General features: G+C 40.5%; 1 protein-coding gene across 3 annotated transcripts in view; it reads right to left on the bottom strand.

The window, feature by feature from the left end:
* Positions 1 to 26,603, bottom strand: part of PIP5K1B (phosphatidylinositol-4-phosphate 5-kinase type 1 beta) — a 354,670-nt gene that overhangs the window by 108,676 nt on the left and 219,391 nt on the right. For all 3 annotated transcript variants that reach the window (XM_055132200.1, XM_055132196.1, XM_055132192.1), the window contains 2 exons: positions 25,398 to 25,550; positions 13,957 to 14,256 (listed from right to left, as the gene is read on the bottom strand). In XM_055132200.1, coding sequence (XP_054988175.1) covers positions 13,957 to 14,256; positions 25,398 to 25,550 — 453 coding nt within the window. The remainder of the gene's footprint in view (positions 1 to 13,956; positions 14,257 to 25,397; positions 25,551 to 26,603) is intronic.

Raw genomic sequence — 26,603 nt, 5'->3', positions numbered from 1 at the left:
ACAGTAACAACAAGTCTCACAATGGAGATGTTACTGGTGCCTGCTTGAGCAAATCTATGAACAGTGGGACGACAGTGCTATATCTATCTATCTATCTATCTATCTATCTATCTATCTATCTATCTATCTATCTATCTATCTATCTACACAGAAGGGAAGAGGATGCAGTTCTAAGAAAGATCAACATGGATACAACCCTACATTTGGAAATCCTACACTTCTGATGTCTTTATCTTCCAAAAGTGGAGTGACAAAAGAGTGTCAATACGAGCACTGAGGGGAGCTCAACTTTGAAGAAGGAGAATATTTTTATTGAGGGGATGATTAGCACTAGAAATTGAAATAATAAAGCTTAGGGAAGTTAACTGAAATAAGCAAGAGTAGTGGTGAGCATTGAAAATATGACAACATTGCATTTTTGAAGGTAAGTCAGCTTGCAACCTAGAATCACTGCCTTCTCTGTCTTCAGAATTCAGAAGTTGACATTGTTTTCTGAAATTGCTATTGACCCAGGAAGAAGATGGAGAGCTCCTTCAGAGAGGAGAGACTAAGAGGTTGGCAAAAGTTCCCTGCAGGGAATGCCCGTTATCAGCTGAATACAGATGGCCAGATGCTGTGAAAACACAGCATATGCTGAGTTGGCACCAAGAACCACTTTGTCTTTGGAACAGCTGGAGTTGGCTAAATGTGGTTCAGGTTTACAAATGAGGTCCTCGAGTGGAGCAACAAGGGGAAGAAGTTAATGAGATGCGGACTCCAGCAAGGCTCATAACTCAGTCTGGATGAGAAAGATATTTCAAATAAACATTAGGTTTCAACTTCCTGCATCCTCAGGAATGCTGGGAAATTGATATGGTCGATGCACTGCTTGTCCCTTTTAAAAGACTTTTGTAAAAGTATATGTATGGAAAAGTGCAGAGATGTATCCTTCTAAATACAAAGTTGAAAATTGGTATACGAATTCATTGACTGTTCCTGGCCATTGCAGTACTGGAGGCAGAAATCCACCTTCTTCCCCCAGGGTTGCAGATAAGTGCAGAATATCAAGAGACAAAAGCGAGGTGGGGAGGTTATACTTACTTGATCAGAATAGGACATCTAACAATGCCTCTCAAGGAAGAACACTGTGATATCAAAAGCACAGTCCCTTGAAGGGGAGGAGGCCACATATAGGAGGGACTGAGACGGACAGAGATGAAGAGCTCACACATTTCAGAACCACAGGGTAATCCTTTCACAGTACACTAGAACCAGTATGTGTGGCTAAAGAAGCTTCCAGGCACTTGTGCAGAGCCCTTCCCAGAGCACAGAGGGCAAGTTGGATGTGTGCTGGTCATTGAATGAATAAACCAAAAGTCCATTTAAAAAATCAAACTGATTTCTCTTTTCTAAAGGTTCCCAGGAGCTTACATTAAAAGCTCCCAGAAGGAAGATCAGATCCTGTTGGACCAATCACATAGCAAGCTCAGTAACACACCACAAAGCCTATTTATGACACTCTTCCTAAATTTTGCAACATTTTCCTAGACCCCGGAAATTCTCAAACAGGCTTATGTCTCATCAGAGTCCAGGAGTTTGAGAAGGGTTTCCTAATGAAGTCAGAACTCTGCTTTTGTAAGTTTCTAGGGTTTGTCAGCCCTGGGTCTCCTTTGGATGAACCCTGATCTGTGTCACAGGGCCATCCCTACAGCTGACACTGGCATCTGTAATCGAATCTACTGGCCAGCCTCAAAGCCTTTCCAGGCATAACTTCAAAGCCAGGGTTGGTATGGGCACAGCCCAGCTATGGCCACTTCTCCTTCCTGCTGTAGCTCTGCTTTCCCAGAGCTCCCAGGATCCTGGCCCTGCATGACCCTTTGTTCCATCTCCTCAATGCTTTGTGGGATGTATACTGACCTCGTAACTAAACTTAAGGTCATCTACAAAATCAAAGATAAATAGGTTCTTTTAACCCCAAAGCAGGAAACCCAAATACATAATTCTGCTTTATTCTATTGCAAAAATTCAGAGGCTTTAGCCATAATCACTTTGATTTACTGCACAGTGATATTTCTCACTGAAAAGGAAAGCTTTTTCTTTTAACAACCACCTCAAGACATACTTGAATTCTCTAATCATAGTCATTTTAATTTTAGGAAGAAAAGAAAAAGGAATTTACTTCTCAGGGTTGTGGAAGATATTTTCAGTTTCTCAATCCATTCCTTCTATAGAAATTTTTATCAGGATGCCATTTTGCCTGAAGGGAGAAGTTAACACATCTCCTGGCACAGGGGCCAGCTGGGAGCCAGCTTGAAGGGCTGGAGCACAAGCTTTGAAAGCAGGTCCAGGTTCAGTCCCTGGATCTCCACCCTCCACCCTCTGACCCAAGGCTGTACTGAGTAGCCTCCAGCATCCCCAGGTGTGGCCCAAAACAGCACGAAGTCTCCTGGCTTGACATTTCTTTAATTTTGGTAGCTAATAAAAGTTCTTTAGAGTTGCTCCAATAGGATTCAATGGCACACATCTGATGTTGTCCTCAATAAGATATGAAAAACAGTCTTTGAAAAATAACCAACTCTACCATACATATCTGTTCTGTTTTTAAGCTAACAGGATTTCATGTGCACACAAGTAGGTAACAGTTGGCATGTGTCAGTGGGCTGAATCATGCTTTTCATTAAACTTTTTGTTGTACGAATGTTCGGTTAGGCGGTCTGAGATACGTGAGAAGGGGAAGCTGCTTCTTTGTACTGAGGGAACTTGCGGGCCGCAGAGGGTCAGTTAGGCCTTTTCCAGACCAATCAGACTCACAAGCTTAGGCTTTTCCCACTTAGTTCAAAGTGGGGTCCTGCATGGAGAGTATCATGCTAAGTGAAATGAGTCAGAAAGAGAGGGACAGACATAAAGGGACTGCACTCATTTGTGGAGTACAGAATAACATCACATGAGGCTGACACCCAAGGACAGAAGACACAAGGGCCAGGAGGATTGCCCCACAGCTGGAAGCCTGCTTCATGAGTGGAGGGGAGAAGGCAAATGGAATAGAGAAGAAATCACTAAGAAAATGATGGCTGGAGGAACCAGTTGGGATGGGAGATGCATGCCGAAAGTAGATAATGGACCAAACATGATGACCTGTCGGTGTCTGTGTTGCAAGCCATAATGCCCAAAAGTAGAGAGAGAGTATGGGGAATATTGTCTGCCATGGAGGCAGGGGGAGGGCGGGAAAGGGGGTATACCGGGGATATTGGTGGGGGGGATGTGCACTGGTGGAGGGATGGGTGTTTGATCATTGTGAGATTGTAACCCAAACATGAAAGCTTGTAACTATCTCATGGTGATTCAATAAAAATAATAATAATATAATAATAATAAAAAAACCAAAGTGGGGTCCTGGTTCTGCTTCCTGCTTGCAGGGCAGTGTCCAAGGACTCATCCTCATTATCTGGTTGGGCACCAACACTTTTCAAATGAAGTGTTTGAATGACCATCTCTAGTTTTTATTCCTCAGTCATGTGGCACTAGTTCTCTCTCTTCCTTCTTTCTTGAAGTACGTCAAAAAATTTCATTAACCTACTGCCCTATGCAAACATTTTCTACTTTGGTAGAGTCCTTTCTTTTTTGGGGAATGAGCACATGGGTAGAGGGAGTTGGGCCACACCAGGCAGTGCTCAGACTTATTCCTGGCTCTGTGTTCAGGGATCATTCCTTGTGAGGTCTGGGAGGATTAAATGGGATGCAGGGGCAGAAACCAGATTGGCTACATGCAAGGCAAGCACCCAGCCCATAGTACTATCTCTCCAGCTGCCATAGAATCCTTTCCAACACTTCTAACACTTTCTTTTATAGCCTACTGTTAGAGTTAGAAAATCAGCTATTGGGCAGTCCCACTTCATCCCGTGTGTGTGTGTGTAACACTACATTATTCAGGTTTTCATTTTGAACTTAAGGAGCAGTATTGATGAAAGGTCATAGAGTTTGGTGTTAGAGACACCTGGTTAAAAATTTTAAGTCTGCTGTGTATATATATTCCACACCTTCATAATCCATTCATCTGTAATTGGACACCTAAGTTGTTGATTCCATATCTTAGCTATTGTACTGAGTGTAACAATGAATAATGGTGTGCACAGAGTACTGGATGAGGAAATGTATTGTAGTAAAGGGGATGCTTAGATAATCCTTGACTACAATGTTTATAGAAGAGACAGAGAAGGAAAGAAATCAAGGGAGGGAAAAAGAGAACTAGATGTAATGAATTCACAGGCATTGGGGCTTCAGTTATACCAGTGATTTACCCAAAACACAGATTCAACAGAACTGAAGACATGAGATCTAAGTGGAAACCACGAGAACTCTGCACTGTGCTTGTCCAGTGGGCAGGCAGGGTGGAGTGAGGAGTGGGATGGGGAGGGAATCTGGAAACACTGGTGAAGGGAAGTTGACACCAGTGGAGGGATTGGTGTTGAATTATTGTATACCTAAAATACAACTATCAGCAATTTTTTAAATCATGGCTCTTCAATAAAAGTTTTTTTTTGAAGTAAAACAGGTTTTATTTGGAGGTTTTGAATGGAAGGAGAAAGAGAAAGTGGGAGAGAGTGGAGAGAATCGTGCTCAAGAGAAAAATCCGGGCTTCTACAAGGGCAGAGAGAGCCCTTACACACATCCCAGCATTAGCCAAGAAAGCATGAAAGTACACATCTCAAAGGAGGAGATGTGGACGACACATGGCTCAGGCACCACTTTATTGTTTAAGGACAATGATGTCATTTTCTTCATAGGCAGTTGTAGGAACTAAGGAAAGAAACTACTTTCATGTCAATCTTTCCCTGTCTGAGTGTAAATCTGTATTACGTGGTAAATCACTAACTGGAGAACTGTCTTTGAAAATGAATCCTCAGTGTCCAAAAGTCATGCACGAAGTACACTATTCCCTACATGAATTCTAAGATTATTTGATATGCCCTACATGTCAAACTATTTTGCTATCTATAGGTTATATAAAACCTCCTGTGTTCCTCTGAAATCTAGAGTAGCTGGTTTTGCAAAAAAATTGAGAATTATTTCCGACTTATATTGAGGCTCCACTTATAATAAGAAGTCATAGATATAGCTGAGCATTTTGATTTGTATTTGTAGGTATTTGCAGGTATCCTGAAACTCCTGTGCTGATTCATCTATCTTGTCCTTTCCTGCTAGTAGGAACACCCGCCATCCCCCACCTATGAGAGTTAACTGCGGCGGCTTGTATACACATGAGCCAGTTCTCCAGCCCCAGGACTAGACACTTCTAAAGACTGCCCTAATTATATTATCAATTAGGTAAGGTTCACTGTTTCAAAAATGTTTGCCATTTGTCAAAATGGGCTTCATCAAAAGAAAAACATTAAGACAATTTCTATTAAATCTAAAAAGCAGGAAGTAGATCAAACCGTTGTTTTGGTCTGGGGAAGAGGGGGGAATTGGACCACTGAATGAGTTATGAAATACATTGAGGTAATTAAAGTGTTATAAAATGTGTAAATAATTAAATAATATACTTTAAATGGTTAAAGTTTATGATATATAAGTTATTCTAAATAAATATTATAACTAAAAAAAGAAACAAAAGACAACTGCTAGTTTGCTTAGTGATTAGGCACATGGGAATATGAAATCACACATGTTCCCCTTTTTACAGAGAGCAGATTTTTAGTAGGCACACATTAAACATGTAGCCAAGTAATTACAATAAAGTATAGACATGCCAATGGATCAAAAAACATTTAAAGTAAGTACCGTGAGTATTTAAAGTACATAGAAATTTCTTTCTATTAGAAACACACATGCTGAAATCTATATGTTAGAGCTCTTTCCTTGGGGACCCTCATCAATTGTTTTTAAATCCTACAGACATGTAGGATTTAGTATCAGTCTTTAGACTTACTTGCAAGTTATGGCAAGTTATGGCTTCCTTTTCTCACTACCCTCTCCTATATTTTCAAACTGCTTTTTTTTCTTTTTTGGTCACACCCTGTGATGCACAAGGGTTACTTTTGGCTCATGCACTAAGGAATTACTCCTGGTGGTGCTCAGGGGACCTTATGGGATGCTGGCAATCGAACCCGGGTCAGCCGCATGCAAGGCAAATGCCATATCTACTGTGCTATTGCTCCAGACTCTCAAACTGCATTTTTTTTCTTTTTGGGTCACACCTGGCGATGCACATGGGGTTATTCCTGACTCTACACTCAGGAATTACTCCTGGTAGTGCTCAGGGGACCATATGGAATGCTGGGAATTGAACCCGGGTTGGCCGCATGCAAGGCAAATGCCCTATCTGCTGTGCTATCACTCCAGCCCCTCAAACTGCTTTTTTATTGAATGAATCTTATGCTTGGTTGGAATATATACTCAAGTATTTTTTTTTAAACAGGAGACTGAAACAAACACCTGATAGCCAAAATAAAAAACAGTGACATGCAAATGCTGAGGAAGAAGAAAAGAAACTAGACCAACATATATTGCTGGTAGGAATGTTAAATTGTATAGTCACTCTGGAAAAGGGTATGTCAGTTTCTTATAAAACATATGTGAACCATGTGACACATATTACATAGGGGTATAGAGTCAGAGAAATAGAACAGGATTCTGCAAAAACTGATATGCAATTTTTTCCCATTGTTTTAAGGCTGCTGTATTTCCATGAGGTGAATGACACAGAGATGCTGGAAGTGTAGCTTGTTTCCACTTTCCCTCCCTTTTTTAAAAAAATAATTAATTTAGTTTTTTAATTAATGAATTACCGTGAGGGTACAGATAACAGATTACATTTTCTCGTGCTTGTGTTTCAGCCATACACAGCTCGAGTACCCATCCCTCCACCAGTGCCCATTCTCCACTGATGATCCCATCATCGCTCCCACCCCCCACCCATCGGGGGCCTCCCCACCCCCGCCTCTGTGGCAGAGCATTCCCTTTTGTTCTTTCTCTCCTTTTGGGTGTTGTGGTAAGCAATGGAGTTATTGGGTGGCCATCGTGTTCGGTCTATACTCTGCTTTGAGCATGCCTCTCCCATCTTGAGCAGGTCCTCCCACCACATTTTACTTGGTGTTCCCTTCTCTATCTGAACTAATATGCAATTTTTAAAATTTTAGCCATTTCATCAGTAATAGCCAACCCCCCCTGCAAAACCCTAAAAACCATGGATTCCCCAGAGGGTGGCTAGTTAAATTGTAACATACATACCAAGAAAAACCCACAGTAAGCAAAAGGGACAAATTATTGATAGATACAGTAACTTGGTGGATCTCAAAGGTATTATTAGGCTGAGCAAAAAAGTCAATCTAAGAGGTAAAGTACTGTACGGTCCCATTAGTATGGCATTCTCAAAGTGCCAAAATTTGAGAGATGGGAACAGACTGGGGTGGGGCAGGGGGGAGGAGGAGGTTTGCAAGGAAGGAGCTGTGTGGAAAGGAGGTGGCATTAGGGATTCTTTGTAAAGAAACAGGTTTAATCTTGTCTGGGGTGGTCACTCAAATCATAATGTGCTTGGTATCTCAAAAACTGTATGTACATATACACATACAACTTCGCACAAAACTGCTGAAATCTGAGAAAGATCAGTGGATTACTATATCAAAGTCAATTTCCTGGTTGTGATACTGTACGAAGGTCATACAAGTGGCTGTTGGGGAACTAGGTGAAGGGTAAATTACTTTTCCAACTGCATGTGAATCAACAATCATATCAAAGAAAAACATTTTAGAAAAAGCAGTGTATTATTAGAAAATGTTTAAAAGTCCTTGAATATACGATTATGTCTTTGTTTCTAATCTCACAAAGAAATCCAGTTTGCCTAGACATGTCTACATTTTACATTTCCAAAATAATTTTCTCTCCAACTAAAGGGTGGAAGGCATTTCCCACTGTTTCTCAGTGATTAGATGATTATTTTCAGCTCAAGTGATGGCTGATTCTATAAGTTGATTTTACTTATTGATTTGCTCACCAACTTTAATTTTGATTTATGTTAACATTGCAAGTATAACAAAATAAGTGCTGTAGATTGTAAAATTTAGAATGTGATTTAAAGCAGTTGATAATAAAATGTATTCTGGGATTAGAAGATTTTAAAAATAATTTGAAAGGCAGTGACTAAGCCTATACTTTTTTTTGGTAAATACTCTTTCAAGGTGCAAAATGAATATAATTTTTTTTTTGTTTTGGGGCCATACCTGGTGGTTGTCAGGGCCTACTTCTCACTTTGCACTTAGGAATTACTCCTGGTGGGTTCAGGGGTCTATATGGAGTGCCATGGACTGAACCTGAGTTGGGGGTATGAATGGCAAAATCCTACCCACCATATTATTGCTAAGGCCCCATGGTATGAACACGTAGAGTTGATGATATTCCTGTCCCCTTCTAATGCTTTAGATGAAATCTAAAACAAAAGTCTGTGTGTGTGTGTGTGTGTGTGTGTGTGTGTGTATTATTGGGATCAAACTCAAGGCCTCTGTGAGTGCTCTGCCCAACAAATCCTGGTCCTACATTTAATTCTTTAATGATAAAGAAAATGGATACATTTTAGTCCTATAATCAATAAAAGGTATCCATCACTTATTAGGATTGGTGCCCTGTTTTTCCTTAATAGCAAGGGGAAGGCAACCAACATAAGAAAATGAAAATAAATTCTCTAAATTAAAATGTGAAAAACATTAACGTTAAACAAAATTAGAGCTAAGGGCTAAAAACTATGGTGACAAATTGAGTATTTTAAAGAAGAATCCATGCAAAAGTGCCCAGAGTTGACAAGACTCATCTATAACTTTACAGAGAAAGAAAGGTACCAGTTTGCATATTAAAAAGTTTAAGTATTCTTAAAACTGGCTTAGTTAAATTATGAGACCCTATTAATATTTATGGTGAAAGACATTTGTATAAAAAAAGAAAATTGGTTCCCTACTCTTGAAAAATTAATAACTTTGCCTCTCAACCCCAAATGATAATAAATTTAAAATAAGTCTTGTAGGTCATTAATGATTAAGACAGTGCCTGATATGACTCCTGCTCGAAGGAATAAGAAATATTTAGAGTGTAAACATAAATTTTCACTAATATAATTTGTGTCACTGTCATTTCCCCAGAGTTATCAATAAATATTGCAGGACATACTAATTTATCTACTTAATTAAGTGATAGGGGACTCTAGACCTCTTACATATATGCTACATCAGAAATAATTACAGTGAATTAGAAATGAATAAAAAAAGAGTTCCCAATTGTTTTTCCAAAGAATTCATCATAATCTTCTAATACGTATTGAGTGCATACCACAAAGCTGGTACAGCATCTGCAGAAGGGTATAAAGGATGAGATTTTGGCCTTTGAGACATTCACAATCTAACCAGAGAGACAGCCCATACCCATGAAGGAGTCAAGATTCAGTATTAAAGAAAATGAAGTCTAATGACTACAACATTCCTTCTGTGTAAATAATTAAAATAGCATATACTGTTGTTGTTGTTGAACTCATACAAATGACTCAATATGGGGACAATTGCTACAATTCTTTTGAGTAGTTCCAAATGATTTAACATAGAGGCCATCTGCTGTATTAAAGTCTCAATGCTATACCTAGCAGGCATTGCAGCAAAATCGGATACTTCTTCCAAAATAGCTTACAAAATCAGCTAGGTGCAAAAGAGTCAGCAAAGAGAATTTTGTGTAAATGTATCTAAACCTATCTTTATCAGCAGATAGCTCAACAGACATTTTCCAAGCACCTGGTAATGTAGATATAAAGTCGGATTTAAGGTTTCTGTATCCACAGGCTTAATATATGAATTAAAAAAAATACCAACCACACTGAGTAAAAGCACAATAAAGAGCTAAACCTCCCAGACTAAGGGCCCATGGTCTTGTGATCTTACAAGTGATTCCTAAGAAGTCCTGAGATGAGGAAGTGAAGGCCAGGAGGAAGAGAGCAGAAGATGATCTGGGGTGCAGTAAAAGACGAAAACATCTAGAGAATGTCCAAGAGATCAGGACAGCAGGATGTAGTATGCTTTGTGGAGATGAGAGAGAAGGAAATTAAAGGAATGTCTGGGGAAGGTGGAAGAGAATTATCAGGAAGCATCTGAACTAGGAGTCATGGTCTCCGGCCCAAAGGCAGAGGGAACCAGTGAGGGAACCAGAGGGAAAGGAGCGGCAGCCTTGGGGATGTAAATTGTAGAGTGCAATGTCCTGGGTGACACATAAACAGGGTCTCACTAAAGGTAGTGGCTGTGCATATGGAGAAGAGGGGACTGATCCATGATCTAGAAAGAAGTACCAGATCAAATGCATTAGTGAGAGGCAGTGGGCTGAAGCTATCTCTACATTAACATTTGTGTATTTCTTAGGACAGCAAATCTTAAAAAAAAAAAAAAAAGAAGAAAAATCTCCAGTCTCATTCCCAAGGCAAAATCCTGTTTGACCTTGTTCTATCAGTATTGGGCTCAGGAAACACTAATAAACAGACAAATCCTGTGGAATGGCTCTTTGATATTTTACTTTCTTTCTTTTCTTTCCTGGCACAAAAGCATGTAGCTTTAGAAGACAGCAGGGGAAAAGTCTTCCATATTAAAGAGGCAAGAAGCAGACACACACTCATACACATCCTTAGAGAAAGTGAGCCAGAGACTGGAGCTAAACTGTGGGGAACTGAGTCACTTTTCACCCACATCCCATGAGGGCAGAAACGGCACAGGAAAGCGGTTCTTCTAAGATGTGCGTGTTGCTGTTTTCTTTTCTTTCTTTTCTTTTTCTTAAGAGAAAGATGAATCACTCACATTCACCCAGATATCTGAATGGCTCTGTGGGACACTTGGCTGTTTTCCCACTGCTCTTCCTAGACTTCTAAAAGGACATTAATACTCTTTTTAGTGAATCTTTCTGTTTTAGTTGTTAAGGAGAACATGCTTTATTATCCAAGGGGACACATTCTGCCTCTGACTTGCTAAGAAATGCTGGCCAATTTTCTTACCCTCTGTAAGAATGGAACTGTTAATCAATTCAAGCGGGAGTACTGATAATACTAACATCAAAAGAGGAATAGAGGCAATCCCCCTGGCCCTTGTATCTACCGTCCTTGGGTGTCAGCCTCATGTGATGCTACCCTACACTCCACAAATGAATGCAGTCCCTCTATGTCTGTCCCTCTCTCTTTTTTTTTTCTTTTTGGGTCACACCCAGCGATGCTCAGGGGTTACTCCTGGTTCTGCACTCAGGAATTACTTCTGGCAGTGCTTGGGGGACCATATGGGATGCCGGGGATCGAACCCGGGTCGGCCGCGTGCAAGGCAAACGCCCTACCCGCTGTGCTATCGCTCCGGCCCCTGTCCCTCTCTTTCTGACTCATTTAACTTAGCATGATACTCTGCATGTTTATCCATTTATAAGCAAATTTCATGACTTCATCTCTCCTAACAGTTGCATACAATTCCATTGTGTAGATGTACCAAATTTTCTTTAACCAGTCATCTGTTTTAGGGCACTCGGGTTGCCCCATAGCTAGAAGACTGCTTCATGAGTGGAGGGGAGAAGGCAAATGGAATAGAGAAGGGATCACTAAGAAAATGATGGCTGGAGGAACCAGTTGGGATGGGAGATGCATGCCGAAAGTAGATAATGGACCAAACATGATGACCTCTCAGTGTCTGTGTTGCAAGCCATAATGCCCAAAAGTAGAGAGAGAGTATGGGGAATATTGTCTGCCTTAGAGGCAGGAGGAGGGTGAAAAAAAAGGTTATACTGGGGATATCGGTGGTGGGGAATGTGCACTAGTGGAGGGATGGGTGTTTGATCATTGTGAGATTGTAACCCAAACATGAAAGCTTGTAACTATTTCATGGTGATTCAGTAAAATTTAAAAAATTTTAAAAAAAGAGGAATAGAGAAGAAAGGGAAATGATGTATTTAAAAAAATCCTAGATTTGGGGCCAGGGCTATGTTGACAGAGCACACGCCTTGCTAATCAGTAGCCCTGGACTCAATTCCCTGACATGTTTGGCCCCTGAGCATACAACTGTGGGCCAGTCCCTTACTGAGCCCCTCTCAGAACCTCTGGTATGACCCTTTCCAAATACACCTCCCGCCGCCCCCATAAGTATAGTAACAATTTTAAAACATTTCATTACTAGCCCTGTTCACTTTAAACCGTCAATAAAAGGTAGTAAAGATTAGGAGAAATGGATGAGATTTCTGGGGTGATCTCAGGAGGGGGGAGGGCAAAGTTCTCACTCTACCAAAAACCCCAGAAGCTCCACTCACACCCCAAGAGCTGACACCAGGCCCAACTCAATATTCTGGATTCTCTAGAACAGCATATCCAAACTCTACAATACTAACAACCCAGTGGGGACACACCAGATTGGAGGGAATGTAAAGTAGGAGCCAGCTAATCTTGACTCACTAAAACATTAACACAGAAGGCTTAACTAGCAACAATGGTTAATAAACCCTCAGAAAAGGACTTAATGCTCTCAGGTGAGATACAACAATTTTCACAAATTTTCTTTTACTAAAGTTTTTTTTGATCATTCCTTAGCCATTTAGTGGTAACAAGCAATATAAAATAAATTACTGTGGGCCTGCTATGGGAGTGGGCTTGAAGGGTGGTTGGGGAAATGGAGATAATGATGGCGGGAAGGTGATAGTGGTGGTGGGATTGGTTTTGGAACATTGAATGCCTGTAACATACCATCATGAGCAACTTTGTAAACCACGGTATTTAAATAAAGTGGGGGGAAAAGGAATAGGAGCAACAGAGTAACGTCTCAATGAAACACAATTTCAAGGACTGAACACTGTCATATCATTGTAAATGTATGCAGAAAGGGAAAACACAGACAGGCTGGCCTCTGCTTCTCAGTAAGGATTCTCTACCTGTCACATGGGGCACTACTGATGAATTTTGCACTAGCCAAGAAGAGTATCCCTACCTTCAACCTATCAGTCATCTGTCCAGGCCCAGAAGTCTGGAAATCCAGTCTCATATTTCTGTGATCAGTTCCCATGAGTCCAAATGGCATTTCCAAGCAAAGCCCAGGTGAGGTCCTCTGCACCCTCACACCTTCTGCACACCCCACCCTGCCTAACTCAACCTTGTGTCCTGGCAGGTTCTCCCAACTTCATCTGCGCCAAGAAATACTCCTGCTGAGAATTTCTTAAGCAATGATTGTCACTCTATAGATGCCTCAACTTGCAATGAGCTTTACAGTTCCACGCTTTCTTCTAAAAGATCTTTCATCTACTTCCTGCAACCTAAACCATAGAGGAGTAAGAAAAAAAATTTTTTTTTTGTCTTCCAAGTGAGCTCAGAACATAATGGGGTCCCACTGGTGAGTCTCAACCAATGAGGCCAGTGTTTCAATGCCATGGCCTCAGCAATGCAATGTTGCCTGGGTGCTTGGGTTATAGGGCTGCCATGGTGCTGCTGGGGGCTTCTAGAGCCACACCCAGTAATGCTCGGGGACCATGTGGTGCCAATAATTGAGCCCAGCTTGAGCCCATGCTAGGAATGCATCCTAACTCTGTGCCGTCTCCCAGTCCTTCCTGTTTTGTTTTATCTAAGAAAGCTAAATTAGATGATTAGTAATATCTGTGGAGATTCCAGATAATTTCCCTATTAGCCACTAAAAATCAAGGACATAGAGCCAGAAAAATTGTATAGCACGCTGGGCACTTGCCTTGCATGTGGCAGACCCTAGTTCGATTCATGGCAACCAGAGCTCACCAGGAGTGATCCCTAAGCACAAAGGTAAGTAAGCTCTGAGCACAGCTGGGTATGGCCCAAACAAACCACACACTCCATTCCCTCATCAAGGAAACTTAAATCAGCACAAGCACTGGGAATCACTGGATTCCACATGAACTTTTTGGACACTGTTTACCAAGACACAGGATCACAGATGACTTTTTCAAAGGAATTCACAGCAATGACCAATTTCTTACCCGGCAATCACGTTGAAGCGTTTTCATGAGTGCGTTGTAAGTTTCCGTATCAAAATACAACCCTTCATGCATGTCTTGCAGGAAATCTAAGTCCTTAAATGTAGGGTTGGATTTCTCTCTCTCTTTTCGTGAAGCTCTACGCTTATAGGTGGAGCCTTTCAAGTCATATGTAGAGTGCATTCTCATGGAGCGCGGTAAGACATTGTTCATCACCACAATTCGAATATTAATGCCTCCTGATTGCATGCAATACAGTCCATAGAATTTTGGCAAAAGAGTCCTTGGATTCTGGTTTAAGTTCTAAAAGAAGAAAAAAATTACTTAGTCTATTTATACCAAATAAATTCTATTAATAAAGACATCTCTTTATCTAGTATAATTAAAAATGAAATGTGTTTATCATTATAATGGGCACTGCTAAAACTTACTGCTTCTAATCTAGTTCTTAAGTTGGCATATTTAAACAGCAACTTTTCATATTATTTTAATTTTATTTATTTTTAATTTTTTTGCCATTTTTATTGAGACAGTACTTCTACTTTTTAGTCATACTTTTCATGCATCTATCATTCCAACACCCATCACCGGAGAGCCTGCTTCCCTCTACCTGTGTCCCAAGGATTTCCCTATCCATGTCAGCTCAGTTCTATAGACAAAAGTTTCAGTCCCAATGGCTTTGACCATTTGCTATTCCCTTACTATATATATTTTTAAATCTCAACTATGACAGTATGGCTGATCTCTCTCTGTCTCTCCCCCTCTCTCACTCTCTCTCTCCCCTTCTCTCTCTCTCTCTCTCTCTCTCTCTCTCTCTCTCGGCTGTGGCAACATACACATATAGATAAATAGAGCTAATTTCCTGAAATTCCACAAAATTGTAAATCAATGAGAAAGCAACTTATTCATTCTAAACTCAGAGTATTAAAAGTGGCTGAAGTAAAAATGGAGAGAGAAAGGCCCAAATTAGCTCCATCTAAAAACAGCAAAGAATTGATTAGTGCCAACTGTGACTATTCTCTACAGCCGCTAAAGAGAAAATTAATTGTGAGATATAAGAAATGAACATCTAAAATTTTAATAGTTCCTGAAACTCTGTCTTCCAAAATGAATAGGCCAATTTACAATCATGCTTTTTGAGACCATGTATGTTCTTACATAGTTTCTTTTTCTTTTCTTTTCTTTTAAAAAAAAATTTTATTGAATCACCATGAGATAGTTACAAGCTTTCATGTTGCATTACAATCACACAATGATCAAACACCTACTCCTCCGCCAGTGCACATTCTCCTGTATACCCCCCCCCTTTCCCACCCTCCCCCTGCCTCCACAGCAGACAATATTCCCCATACTCTCTCTCTACTTTTGGGCATTACGGCTTGCAACACAGACACTGAGAGGTCATCATGTTTGTTTCTTAACAGTACTGAATGCTACATTTAAAATCTTTTAAGCATGACTGGCTAAAAAGTGGAAACTTCTTCTAAAGAACATGATTAAGTTGATTACTAAAGAAATTGAGCACTTAGATTTTTATTTGTTTTTCCTCATACTGGGAAGTGCTCAGGGCCTATTCCTGGTTCTGTTCTCAGGAGTCACTCCTAGGGTTACCTGCACATCTGGAGGACATTTCGTACCGGGAATTCAAACAGAGTTAGGCCATCATGTAAAGTGAGTGTATTTACTTTGTACTCCAGTGCCAAGAAATTTAAAATTTTATTTTATTTATATAATGTTGTTCATGATGTTTTATTACATTCAATATACCAATATCAATTCTACCATTACACCTTCTCACCACCAATATTTCCAATTTTTCCAACCACCACCCAAACCTGCCCCAATAGCAGGCACTAAATAATTTACTTTATACTGGTTGTCTTGAATAATTTGCTAAAAAATGATCAAAAAAGGTTTTCTTAGAATAACGTGTGTGAAGATTGTTTTATCTCACCCTGGAATCATTAAGGCCTTGTAGAAGAGATTACTAACATGTTGTTACAGATTGTTTGTGTGTTAATATTTTAACTGAGATTGGTTGCCTTCTATTTTATATTTTATCCAATGTGGTGTATATCACATATGTGGTGGCATATCAGTGGTATAGAGTTTGAGATGTTGCTCCAGGAATTTTGAAAATCTGAATGGGGTGATACAGCTGGAGTATCACCCAGCTTTTAACTGGATGGTGACTTTGGAGTCTGGAAGCATTTCTACATCTTGTTGATCTCTTTCGAGACGTATTCATGAGTCTCTAGATCATGGATGGTCAACAAGCCTATATGGCACCAGAGGCAGTTCATGGGCGTGGCTGCCAGGCTCCCCGAGAACAAGGAGATGGGAGGAAGGTGGCCCATCCCTGACTCTGTGAGAGCCTGGAGACTTTGGTCACAAACCTGCACATCTGAGTTTTTCAACAGATTCATTCCCGGATGAGGTGTGCCCGCAGCCTGTGGACTCCAGCTGTGAGCATGGTGGTGATTGGAGTCTGGAGGTTTTCAGCAGCTCTGGGCGGGTGGTGGGCTCACCCACCCAGAAATTTAATATTTGAGATGTTACTTGCCCTTGCTTATCTTTCAATAGATTTGTGTGTGCATGTTAGAGTTCTTGATACACTTTGTATAGTTATCATTTCCCTATCCTATTATGGGGTAAATAATTTCTTCCAACATGCCTTAATTATATAAGCAAGGAATATATACCTATTCTTGTTTTATTATGCATTTAGGTGAGAGGTGAAATAGGGCTTACTAAAAGTATTTACATACATACATAAATACAATGAAAATTCTATAATCCTCAATCCCCAACTTTTAAAGAAATTACTGCCCCCACTTTTTTGGGTATCATTACCAATATCTTCTATGTGCTTACATTAACATTAATTCTGTAACTAGTTTCTATTATACTAATTTGCCTTTCAGTGTAGTAAAATTTCTATACTTTTTTTTTTTTTTTTTTTGCTTTTTGGGTCACACCCAGCAATGCACAGGGGTCACTCCTGGCTCATGCACTCAGGAATCACCCCTGGCGGTGCTCAGGGGACCATATGGGATGCTGGGATTTGAACCCAGGTCGGCTGCGTGCAAGGCAAACGCCCTACCCGCTGTGCTATCGCTCCAGCCCCAAAATTTCTATACTTTTGTGCCCTTTTTTGCTTCTTGTTTAGAAAAGCTTTTAACATTTCATGGTTTCCAATTTTTTCCTAAAGTGTTAATAGTTTTGGCTATATTACATTCATTTTTTTAACCCATATGTAATCAATGATCTTGTTTGAGAATAATCTGAAACTTAAAATTAAATTTTCCCCCTAAGGTCACTGTCACTGTCACTGTCATCCTGTTGCTCACTGATTTGCCTGAGCAGGCACCAGTAACATCTCATTTGTCCCAAATGACTTCAGGGTCAGGGAACGAGGCCCATTATTGTTACTGCTTTTGGCAAATCAAATATGCCACAAGTAGCTTGCTAGGCTCTGCCATGCGAGATTCTGCATTGCTCTCTTCCGGGAGCTTTGTTTTATAGTCTCTGGATCTTGGCCGTTGATGAGATTATATGGCACCAGGGGGCGGTTTGTGGGTGTGGCTCCAAGCTACTGAAAAACGGAGGACCCGGATGGAGGAGGTCCAGTCCCGATCCGAACAGGCTTGGAGATCTCAGCTACGGGTCCCAAATACCTGGGTTCCATGGTTCCTTCATGGGTGAGGCTTGTCCAAGTGTGTGGAGAGGGGCCTTAAGCATGGCTGTGGCTGGGTTTTGGAGGTTTTTGGATGCCAGGGCTCTGCTTGGGGCGGGGAGGGAAACTCAACCCACCCCCTCCAAGAGGCCCTGGTGAAGACAGCTGGCACAGGGCAGGAGATTATGTGTTGCTCTCTTCTGGGAGTTTTATTTTATAGTCTCTGGATCTTCGCCGATGATGAGATTATATGGCACCAGGGGCGGTTTGTGGGTATGGCTGCCAAGCTACTGGAAAACGAGGACCCAGGTGGAGGAGGCCCAGTCCTGATCCAAGCAGGCTTGGAGATCTCAGCCATGGGTCCTGCATACCTGGGTTCCTTGTTGGTTCCTTCATGGGTGAAGCCCATCCGAGTGTGTGGATGTGGCCTTGAGCATGGTTGTGGCTGGGTTCTGGAGGTTTTTGGCTGCCAGGGCTCTGCTTGGGGCAGGGAGGGAATCTCAACCCATCCCCCACTGAGGGGGCCCCAGTGAAGACAGCCTGGCGTGGAGGCAGGAGATTCTGCCAAAAATTGTCCCTTAAGGTCTGACTATTTATTGAATAGTCTGTCATTTCCTAATTAACATCTTTTTATACCATATAATAAACTGTCAGAAAGGGGCCAGAGCAATAGTACAGCGGATGCCTGTACTGCCCATGGCTGACTGGAGTTAGAATCCTAGTAGCCATAATTCCACCCCCGCCTGCCTGAGTAATCCCTGAGTGCAGAGCCAAGACTATGCTCTGAGCACAGCCAAATTTTACCCCAAAACAAACAAACCAAACTCTCCCCAAAAGATAAAAACTCAAAAGCTCGCAAAATACAAGAGCCTATTTCTGGACATTTTACTTATTTGCCTAGGGCTGTAATAATACCACATCTTTCATTCAGTGTAGTTTTGTAGATATATGGTCTTTTTTGGTGTGTGTGTGGGGACAGACCCAGTGGTGCTCAGGGATCATTCCTAGTGCTGTGTCCTGTAAGTCATGACAGTCTGTGTCTTCATTCTATTTGTTTTGAGAATCTTCTCATTTCTTCTTTGATTTCTGCTTTGACCCTATTTGTTCATTTATTTGTTTGTTTTTGGGTTACACCAGGTGTTGCATAGGGGTTTGTCCTGTTTCTGCACTCAGGAATCACTCCTGGTGGCGCTAGGGGGAATCACATGGGATGCTGAGGATTGAGCCTGGATGGGTCATGTGTAAGGCAAGAGCTCTACCTGCTGTACTATTGCTCTGGCCCCCCAATGGTATTTATTTTTTTATACTATGTTTCTCTTTCCAAATATTGGAGCTTTTCTTGATTTGCTTTACCTGGTTATTATTATTACTTTTTTTTTTTAACTTTTGGGTCATGTCTTGTGGTGCTTAGGGGTTACTCCTGACTTTGCACTCAGTAATGATTCCTGGAGAGCTGGTGTACTATATGGAGTACTGGGAATCAATCCGGGTTGGCCACATGGAAGGCAAGCAACCTACACACTATACTATCTCTCTGGTCCCTATATGCTTAATTTATTTTTTATTTTAATTTTTTTTGCTTTTGGGGCAGCACCTAGCAATACTTAGGGGTTACTCCTGGTTCTGCAATCAGGAATTATTCCTGGTGGTGCCTGGGGACCATATGGAATGCCAGGGATAGAACCCAGGTCAGCCGTGTGCAAGGAAAATGCCCTATTCGCTTGTACTATTTCTCCGGCTCTATGCTTAATTTTTAACCTTCATGACATTATGGTCTGAAAAGATAACTTGATATGATTTCTAATTTTGTGATTTTTATGAACATTCGACTGTTCTTTGGCATGTGGTCTATACTAGAGAATGCTCCATGGAGAATGGTTCCATGAACACTGGTGAAGAATATGTATTAATCTTTCTCATGGTGGAGAGCCGTTTACATATCATTAATCCCAGTTCTTCATATTCCTCATTTGAGGTACTTGTTTTCAAAATGATGCTCTGTCTAATAGATCTGTCCAATGATGGCATGGGGTGTTTACATGTTCCACTACCATTTTGCTGCTGTCAATGTACTTTCTTAGGGCTATTAGCTGTTGCTTCACAAACTTTACTGCCCCCTTTTATGGGTAGCTAGGGTGGATTTATCTTGCTTTACTGACCCTTTAATCAGAAATGTTATGTTTGTCCCTATCTCATACTGCTTTTTTTAATTTGAATGCTACTAGTCTGATATATGGACTGCCATTACCAATTTTCTGTCTACTATTACTCTATATTATTGTTTTCTAACCATTTCCTTTGAACCTATGTTTATCATGAGAGCTCAAGTATGTCTCTTGTAAGAAGCGAAATGTTGGATTTTGTCTCCTGATCCACTCTGTAACTTGTGATAAATGACTCAGTCCACTGATATTAAAAAACTTACTGATACGAAGGAATATGTTGGCAGGGCTGGATCAATACTACAGTGTGTAGGGCATTTGCCTTGCATGTGGCTGACCCAGGTTCTGTCCCTAACATCCCACAGGGCTCCCCGAGCACCGCCAGGAGAAACTCCTGAGTGCAGAGCCAGGAGTAATCCCTGCGTATCGCAGGCTGTGACTCAAAAAGAAAATAAATAAATAAATATGTTGGCATTTTTCTATGAAAATTGGTTATTTCTGTCAATTACCACTTGCTTTTTGTTTTTTAATAGGAAGTCACTTAATATCCCTTGCAAGGTTGTTTAAAATTTTACCAATTCCAGCAGCTGTTGTTCGACTGAGAATGTTCTGTCATTTAAATCCGAGTGATACTCTTGAAAGGTAGAGGAGTTTTGGTTGGAGATTCTTTCCATTACACACTTTTGAGTAAAATCATTCAATTCACAACTCTCTCTCTTTTGACTGAGGAAACTATCAGCTACTATTGCTTCTACCAATCATTCTCCCTTTTATCTCCTGTCACTTCTGTGATGTGGAGGCTGCTCCTCTTGATATTGTCATTTATCTATATTAAATTCTTTTTATTTGAAAAACATTTTCTGTTACTTCTTTATTTATGATGTCATAGACCTTTTATTCTTGGTCACTGACTTTAATTTTGCTTCTTCCATTCTTTTGCTGAATTTTGCTGCCACTGTATTCTTTAGATTCTCCATTTTTCTTTGAATAAATTCTTTTATTTTTTTCTTCATGTTTATCAATTTTCTTTCCCAATGCTTTCCTCAGTTCAGTGGACTGTATCTCTGAAGTCATTTTTGGGCAGTTTAGAAAGTTCAGATGCAACTGAGGCTTTCCTGGCTTGTATCCCATCTGTTGACAGAGTTGAATTCTTTAATTTCTCCCTTATTTCAAATGCTACATGTGAGTAAATGTTGGATCTCAGCGTTTTCAGTGGCTTGAGCTGTGATCTGGTGCTCCCATCTGCAGTTCCAAGCTGGTGCTTATGACTCTACTGATTTCCGGCAACCATGGATGTCTTGAGAGGATACTTTTGAATGTTTGCAAGACTGAACTATGCCTATGGCTCTGAGTTTTATGCACCTGGATGACTAAAGGGAATTTGTGCTCACCATTCCTTGTAAGTTACTATAACATTAAGGCCTAGCTGGCCTGAAAGCTAGTCCAAGGCTCAAAGTTGCTGGTGCCTTGAAGGTGCACTGTGATATGGTGCCATCGTCCCAACAGACTGTGACCTGCAGTCAATGTCCAAGTCCCTCTATCTCACACTGCTTTCTTGAACTTGGAATGTATACCCAACAGCAGCAGTTCACCAAGCTAGTCTTTAGAGATCCTGTGTTATGTCTGCACTTGCCAGTACTATTTTTGCTCTGCACCTTGGGTGGTGTTTACCTCTGGGGTATCTGCTCCCTGCTGTGTCTGATTTCTGGGATGACAGCTCCTACTTGTAGCTTCAGGAATGGCTGCTACCAGGGATGGCTGCACACTGCCTGTACTGGATACTACCAGAGCTCAGTCTCTTTTGGACACAGCAGTACGTACAGATACAAAGCTGAACCTCTGTGGAGCTTTTGTGTTCAGTGTGCGCTTCTTAGCTTGAAGAGTAAGTCACTGAGAAAGCTCTTTGTAGTTCTGAATTGGCTGCAAACCAGTTCAATTAATGGCAACTGTAAACCTACGGGTGGGGCCAAGGCTTTGACCTTGTCAGGGCAGAACCAAGGCTGTAATCCTGTTAGATGGAGCTAAGGCTGCAACCCTGAGGAGCGGGCCTAGGTGGGGCTCTCCTTGGGAATGGCTGTTCCCAGTTGAAGCCAAGTGTGACACACCCTTTGCTGGATTTAATAAATCCCAAGACTCTTTATCTGTAGTGTAGGTAGAAAGCCAAAGCTCTGTAGAAACTCTATGGTCAGCACCCTCTTGCCTCAAGTTTCCCTTCTAAGTCTAGTATCAGCTTAATGGTCCATGTTCTCTTCCAGTCTTTGCTTTCCTCCTTCCCACACTAAGGGGCAGTGCTCCTGGGGTCTGAACTTGTCAACAGCTCCAGAGTGAACAACTCTGTATTTTCCAGTGAGTTTTCTTATGAGGGCCCTTGATGTTGCTGTGTTCAGCTCAGTTTTGATGCATTCTTTGTGTTGATGCCATGGAAGCACTCAGAGAACCCTTACTCTTCACTCTGGTCTTTCCCCATCTAATTCTGTGATGTCAATCTGACCATGATTTTAGAATATTTTACAGTGTATGTTGAGAAAGACATCATTTGAAATGATACATACTAAATATGAGTAATCCACATGTCTAAGAATGGAATGATGCATTTCTTCTTTTCAATATTTTCTACTTTCTCTAAAGTAGAAAAATTTCTTTAAAACACCCCTACTTATTCAGGAGAGAAGCTTCAAAAAATCTGTGTGTATTGTCCACTAGATTTTAATTTAGATTTCTAGTTCCTTTGTGGGTATACAGAATTCACTGAATGCATTCAATGTTGACTCAAGTGTGTTTTAGAATTAAGCATTATTTAATGCACAATGATTTCTGTGATATCTCATCCATTCTGTCTTGAAACAAAGCTGACAGTTTTCACCACTCAGCAAGTAAATGTAATTTTAAAAACCTAACTTCTTCATGTCCTGTACTAACATTCAAATTTTAGCACTCTAGCACTGCTGTCCCATTGTTCATCGATTTGCTCGAGCAGGCACCAGTAAAGTCTTCATTGTGAGACTCGTTACTGTTTCTGGCATATCAAATACGTCACGGGTAGCTTTCCAGGCTCTGCCATGTGGGTGGGATACTCTAGTAGCTTGCTGGGCTCTCTGAGAGGGACGGAGAAATTGAACCTGGGTCAGCTGTGTGCAAGGCAAACGCCCTACCCGCTATGCTATTGCTCCAGTCCAATTTTGGCAGAAAAAAAATATTAACTCGGGCCAGAGAAATAGTACAGTGGGCAGGGTGCTTGTCTTGCATGCAACTGATCCAGGTTTGATCCCTGGCACCCCATATGGTCCTCTGAGCACTGCCAGTAGTGATCCCTGAGTACAGAGCCAGGAGAAAGCCCTAAGCATCAGTGGATGTGGCCCCCAAACCAAACCAACAACAAAAAATTAACTCAGAAAATTTTAGAGGCTATAAACTTCTTTAAAATGTGTTTTTCCTAGTAGTTTTGCCTCTTGAGGATGACTACTGCTTTAGGATCTGACCCACAGTTTTGTGGATTTCATCTTGTTTCTCAAATAATATAACAGCAAAGGTGACCAGATACATGTGTATATGTGTATCATGTTTCTGATTACCTATATATTATATACATATTACATACATACATACGTACATATGTACCACTTTAAAAGTGTTGGGAGGGGTAGGGAGGAATGAGCAGCAGGAAGGAAGCTGGGGACATTGGTGGTGGGAAATGTACACTGGTGAAGGGACAGGTGTTGGAACATTATATGACTGAAACCCAAACATGAACAATTTTGTAACTGTGTATCTCACTTTGGTTAAAACAAACAAACAAACAAACAAACAAACAAACAAACAAAACCCACCAAGCTCAGCCTATAAGGCAAGACAGTCCAAGGCTTAAGTAAGGCAGTGCTGGTGACCAGCTGAACACACCTAGCAATACTGCAGGGGGGGCATGAGCTGCTACGGATCCAATTCAGGGCCTCCCAAATGCAAGGAATGTGGTACCATACTTTGAGCTATCTCCCTCGCCTCTAGTTTTCTCATTTATAGTGTCACACTATTAACCAGGATATTTCTTTCTATAACGAAAGAAGTCCCTCCCTCAGCATCAACTAAATTCCAGAAAGAATAAACTCAAGGCTGATCACTGAACACACATTTTGGGTAAAATGGCATTGAATTCACTTAATGAGTACTTGTTCCTTTTGGCAAAGCCTTACTGAATAATTTTTGATATACTATAGGATACAAACACTTTATTCTAACAATTCAGCATTTCCAGAAAGTGACTCACGTTGTAGTATGTAAATGCTGACAACTTTCAGTATATAAAATTTTAATTAGAAAAAATGTCAAAATGGGCAAATATTGCTTTCTCTGCATTTTAATATTTGCACATATTTTACATATTTTCTTTCCAAATAAGGATGGGAAATTTTTTTAAAAAGATCATTTAAAAAATTTTTTTAAAAAGATCATCATCCAGAAACAAACAGGTTATATGGAGTAGTGATATCAACTCAAATTCTAACATTTGACCCAAAGGCAAACCAATAGAGCAAATATTATGAAATAGGGCAAATATTATGAAAGTAAAAGTAAAAAGATACCAGGGATATGAAAAAGATACTTAGAAAAAATATTTTATTTAATAAAGTATTAAATAAAAATAAAAAGTATTTTTATTTAATAGCTTTGGGGACAGGGTTTGAGCTATACTCAGTGGTATTCAGGATCCTTCTCTAGAGGTGCTGGGGATCGAATGAGGGTCAACCACTTGTAAGACAAGTACCTTTAGCTCTGTAGCATCTCTCTGACCACAAGTGGTTTTACTTTAACTAAATGTCTGTTAAATGCAGCAAGGCTAGGTTACTATTTCTTTGTCCTAAGACATGTGAAAAGTACTTTGATCTACAGAGCTTGACATTCTGAAGTAAAGTGGCTAAGAATAGCCACCATGGATACGGGTTCCATGGAATATAGATGAAGAGGAGTTAAGATACAGCCTTTGGAATCCTGAGTATGTTCAAGACAGCACTAGCAGAATAACTCTTACAAGTTATCTTACTTATTTTGAATTATCTCATCTACAATGGTTAGAACTGTAGCACCATGGCTGCAGTGAGTGATAAATGAGTTAGTGCATGCAAAAGCATTTGAAGCTGTTTTAAACATATAGTTTAGTATTTATAGTTTAATGCTAAGTATCATACTACCCATACTACCACTATGTACGTGGTTGGCTGCGAAGAACTTAGTGATGCATTGCTTTTTTATCCTCTATTTTAAATTTTTTCTTTGTCACAACTATTAAGTAAGATAAACATTTCCCAGTTTTTAAGGACCAGGGGAACTAAGACTCAGATTTTAATTACTTACTTATGGCCACACAATTAGTTGCTGACTGAGCTGAGATCTGAATCAGAACTGAATGAGGCATAGCTGATCTCACCTACTTAGTTCGAATTTACTTAAAAAAATCTATTAAACAATGCTACAGTATGACTTAAACACAAAATAAAGATCACTAATGAGACAGGAATATGTCAAAGACTCACTGAAAAAATATTTTAAAAAACACTCCAAACTGTTGAGGAAATTAATTAAATCTTAAGCAGAAAAACCACACAATTACTTACCATGTAATAGCCTGGCAGTAGTTTCTGAAGGAACTCAGCTTCTTTATGCTGAACTGTTTTGATGATAAATTCATCATCACTGGTCACAAAAAATATGGATCCACTGGCTCCAGGATTGGATAGTTCTATTAGAGGTTCACTACAGATGGAATACTATAAGAATAAATAAACAAGTGTTAAGAAAATATAAGTATATGGTGCTTCCAAGGAGAAAAATCATAATATGACTTGGCCATTTTGAAGAAGGAAGTCTTCTCCAAGATCTTTAAAGAGTCTCTAAGAATACATCATAAAGAATAAGGCTCTTTGTGATGTATCTGATGGTGTAATAGATCCATGCATCACCCATAATTCTATGATGGGAAACAGACATGTCCTCCCCATCCCATAAAGGAACCAGGAGGCCTTGTTTCTGTCCAATCGAAGAGTCAAAGAGGGTGTACCAAGGTGCTCTGTCTCCAGAAAGTGCCCATAAAAGTACATGAGTGAAAGTGTCATCCACACTGTAACTGAATGTCCATACCTCTTCTCTTCTCACTACTGACTCTCCCAGACAATGTGCTTCACCCATGGATTCAACAAGGCAGTGATACTGGTATCTAAGCTCCACCTCAGAGTCTCTCTTGGGATCCAGACCTATTCATCTAACTTTTCCCCTATATATTTCTATTGGGTTTTGCCACCAATACCTCCCTTGTAGCACTTCAAACAAAAGTTAAAAGTCAAATGCCTCTCAGGGTTATGGTTAGGTGAGATAAGGTAGGTCTCTGTCGTACCCAGAAAGGTGCTTTTTTCTTCTGGTAGAGACAGCTCTGAGCCAGATACAAGATTGGTGAGTACGGGAGGGGCGGGTTCTAGTTTCCACTTCCAGTACCTCAGTAATCGTGGGCACTGTAGTTTGCACACCCATAGGCAGTGAGTCTAGGTCATCTGTTTCCCCTCTTCTTCCTCTATGTCACCTTTAAAAAAATCTTATAGAATGGTATTACTCACTTTGTCCTCCATACCAGAAACTTGGGACATCACCTTGTGACTCAATTTCTTCACCTTCAAATCCATTTTATTGAATTTATCTGCCCCCGCCATCTCTTTTGCCAATACCCAAAGGTTCAATCATTTCATCATTTAGTGTCTTGATTACTATAGCTAATCCGCCTTGAGACAAGCCATACCTTGTCCCAACTACCCACACCTGATTTCTCTTGT

This window comes from Sorex araneus, chromosome 1 (assembly GCF_027595985.1).
Source record: "Sorex araneus isolate mSorAra2 chromosome 1, mSorAra2.pri, whole genome shotgun sequence".
Taxonomy (NCBI): Eukaryota; Metazoa; Chordata; class Mammalia; order Eulipotyphla; family Soricidae; genus Sorex; species Sorex araneus.
Note: the sequence above shows the minus strand (reverse complement) of the source record. Positions and strands in the feature narration are given on the sequence as shown.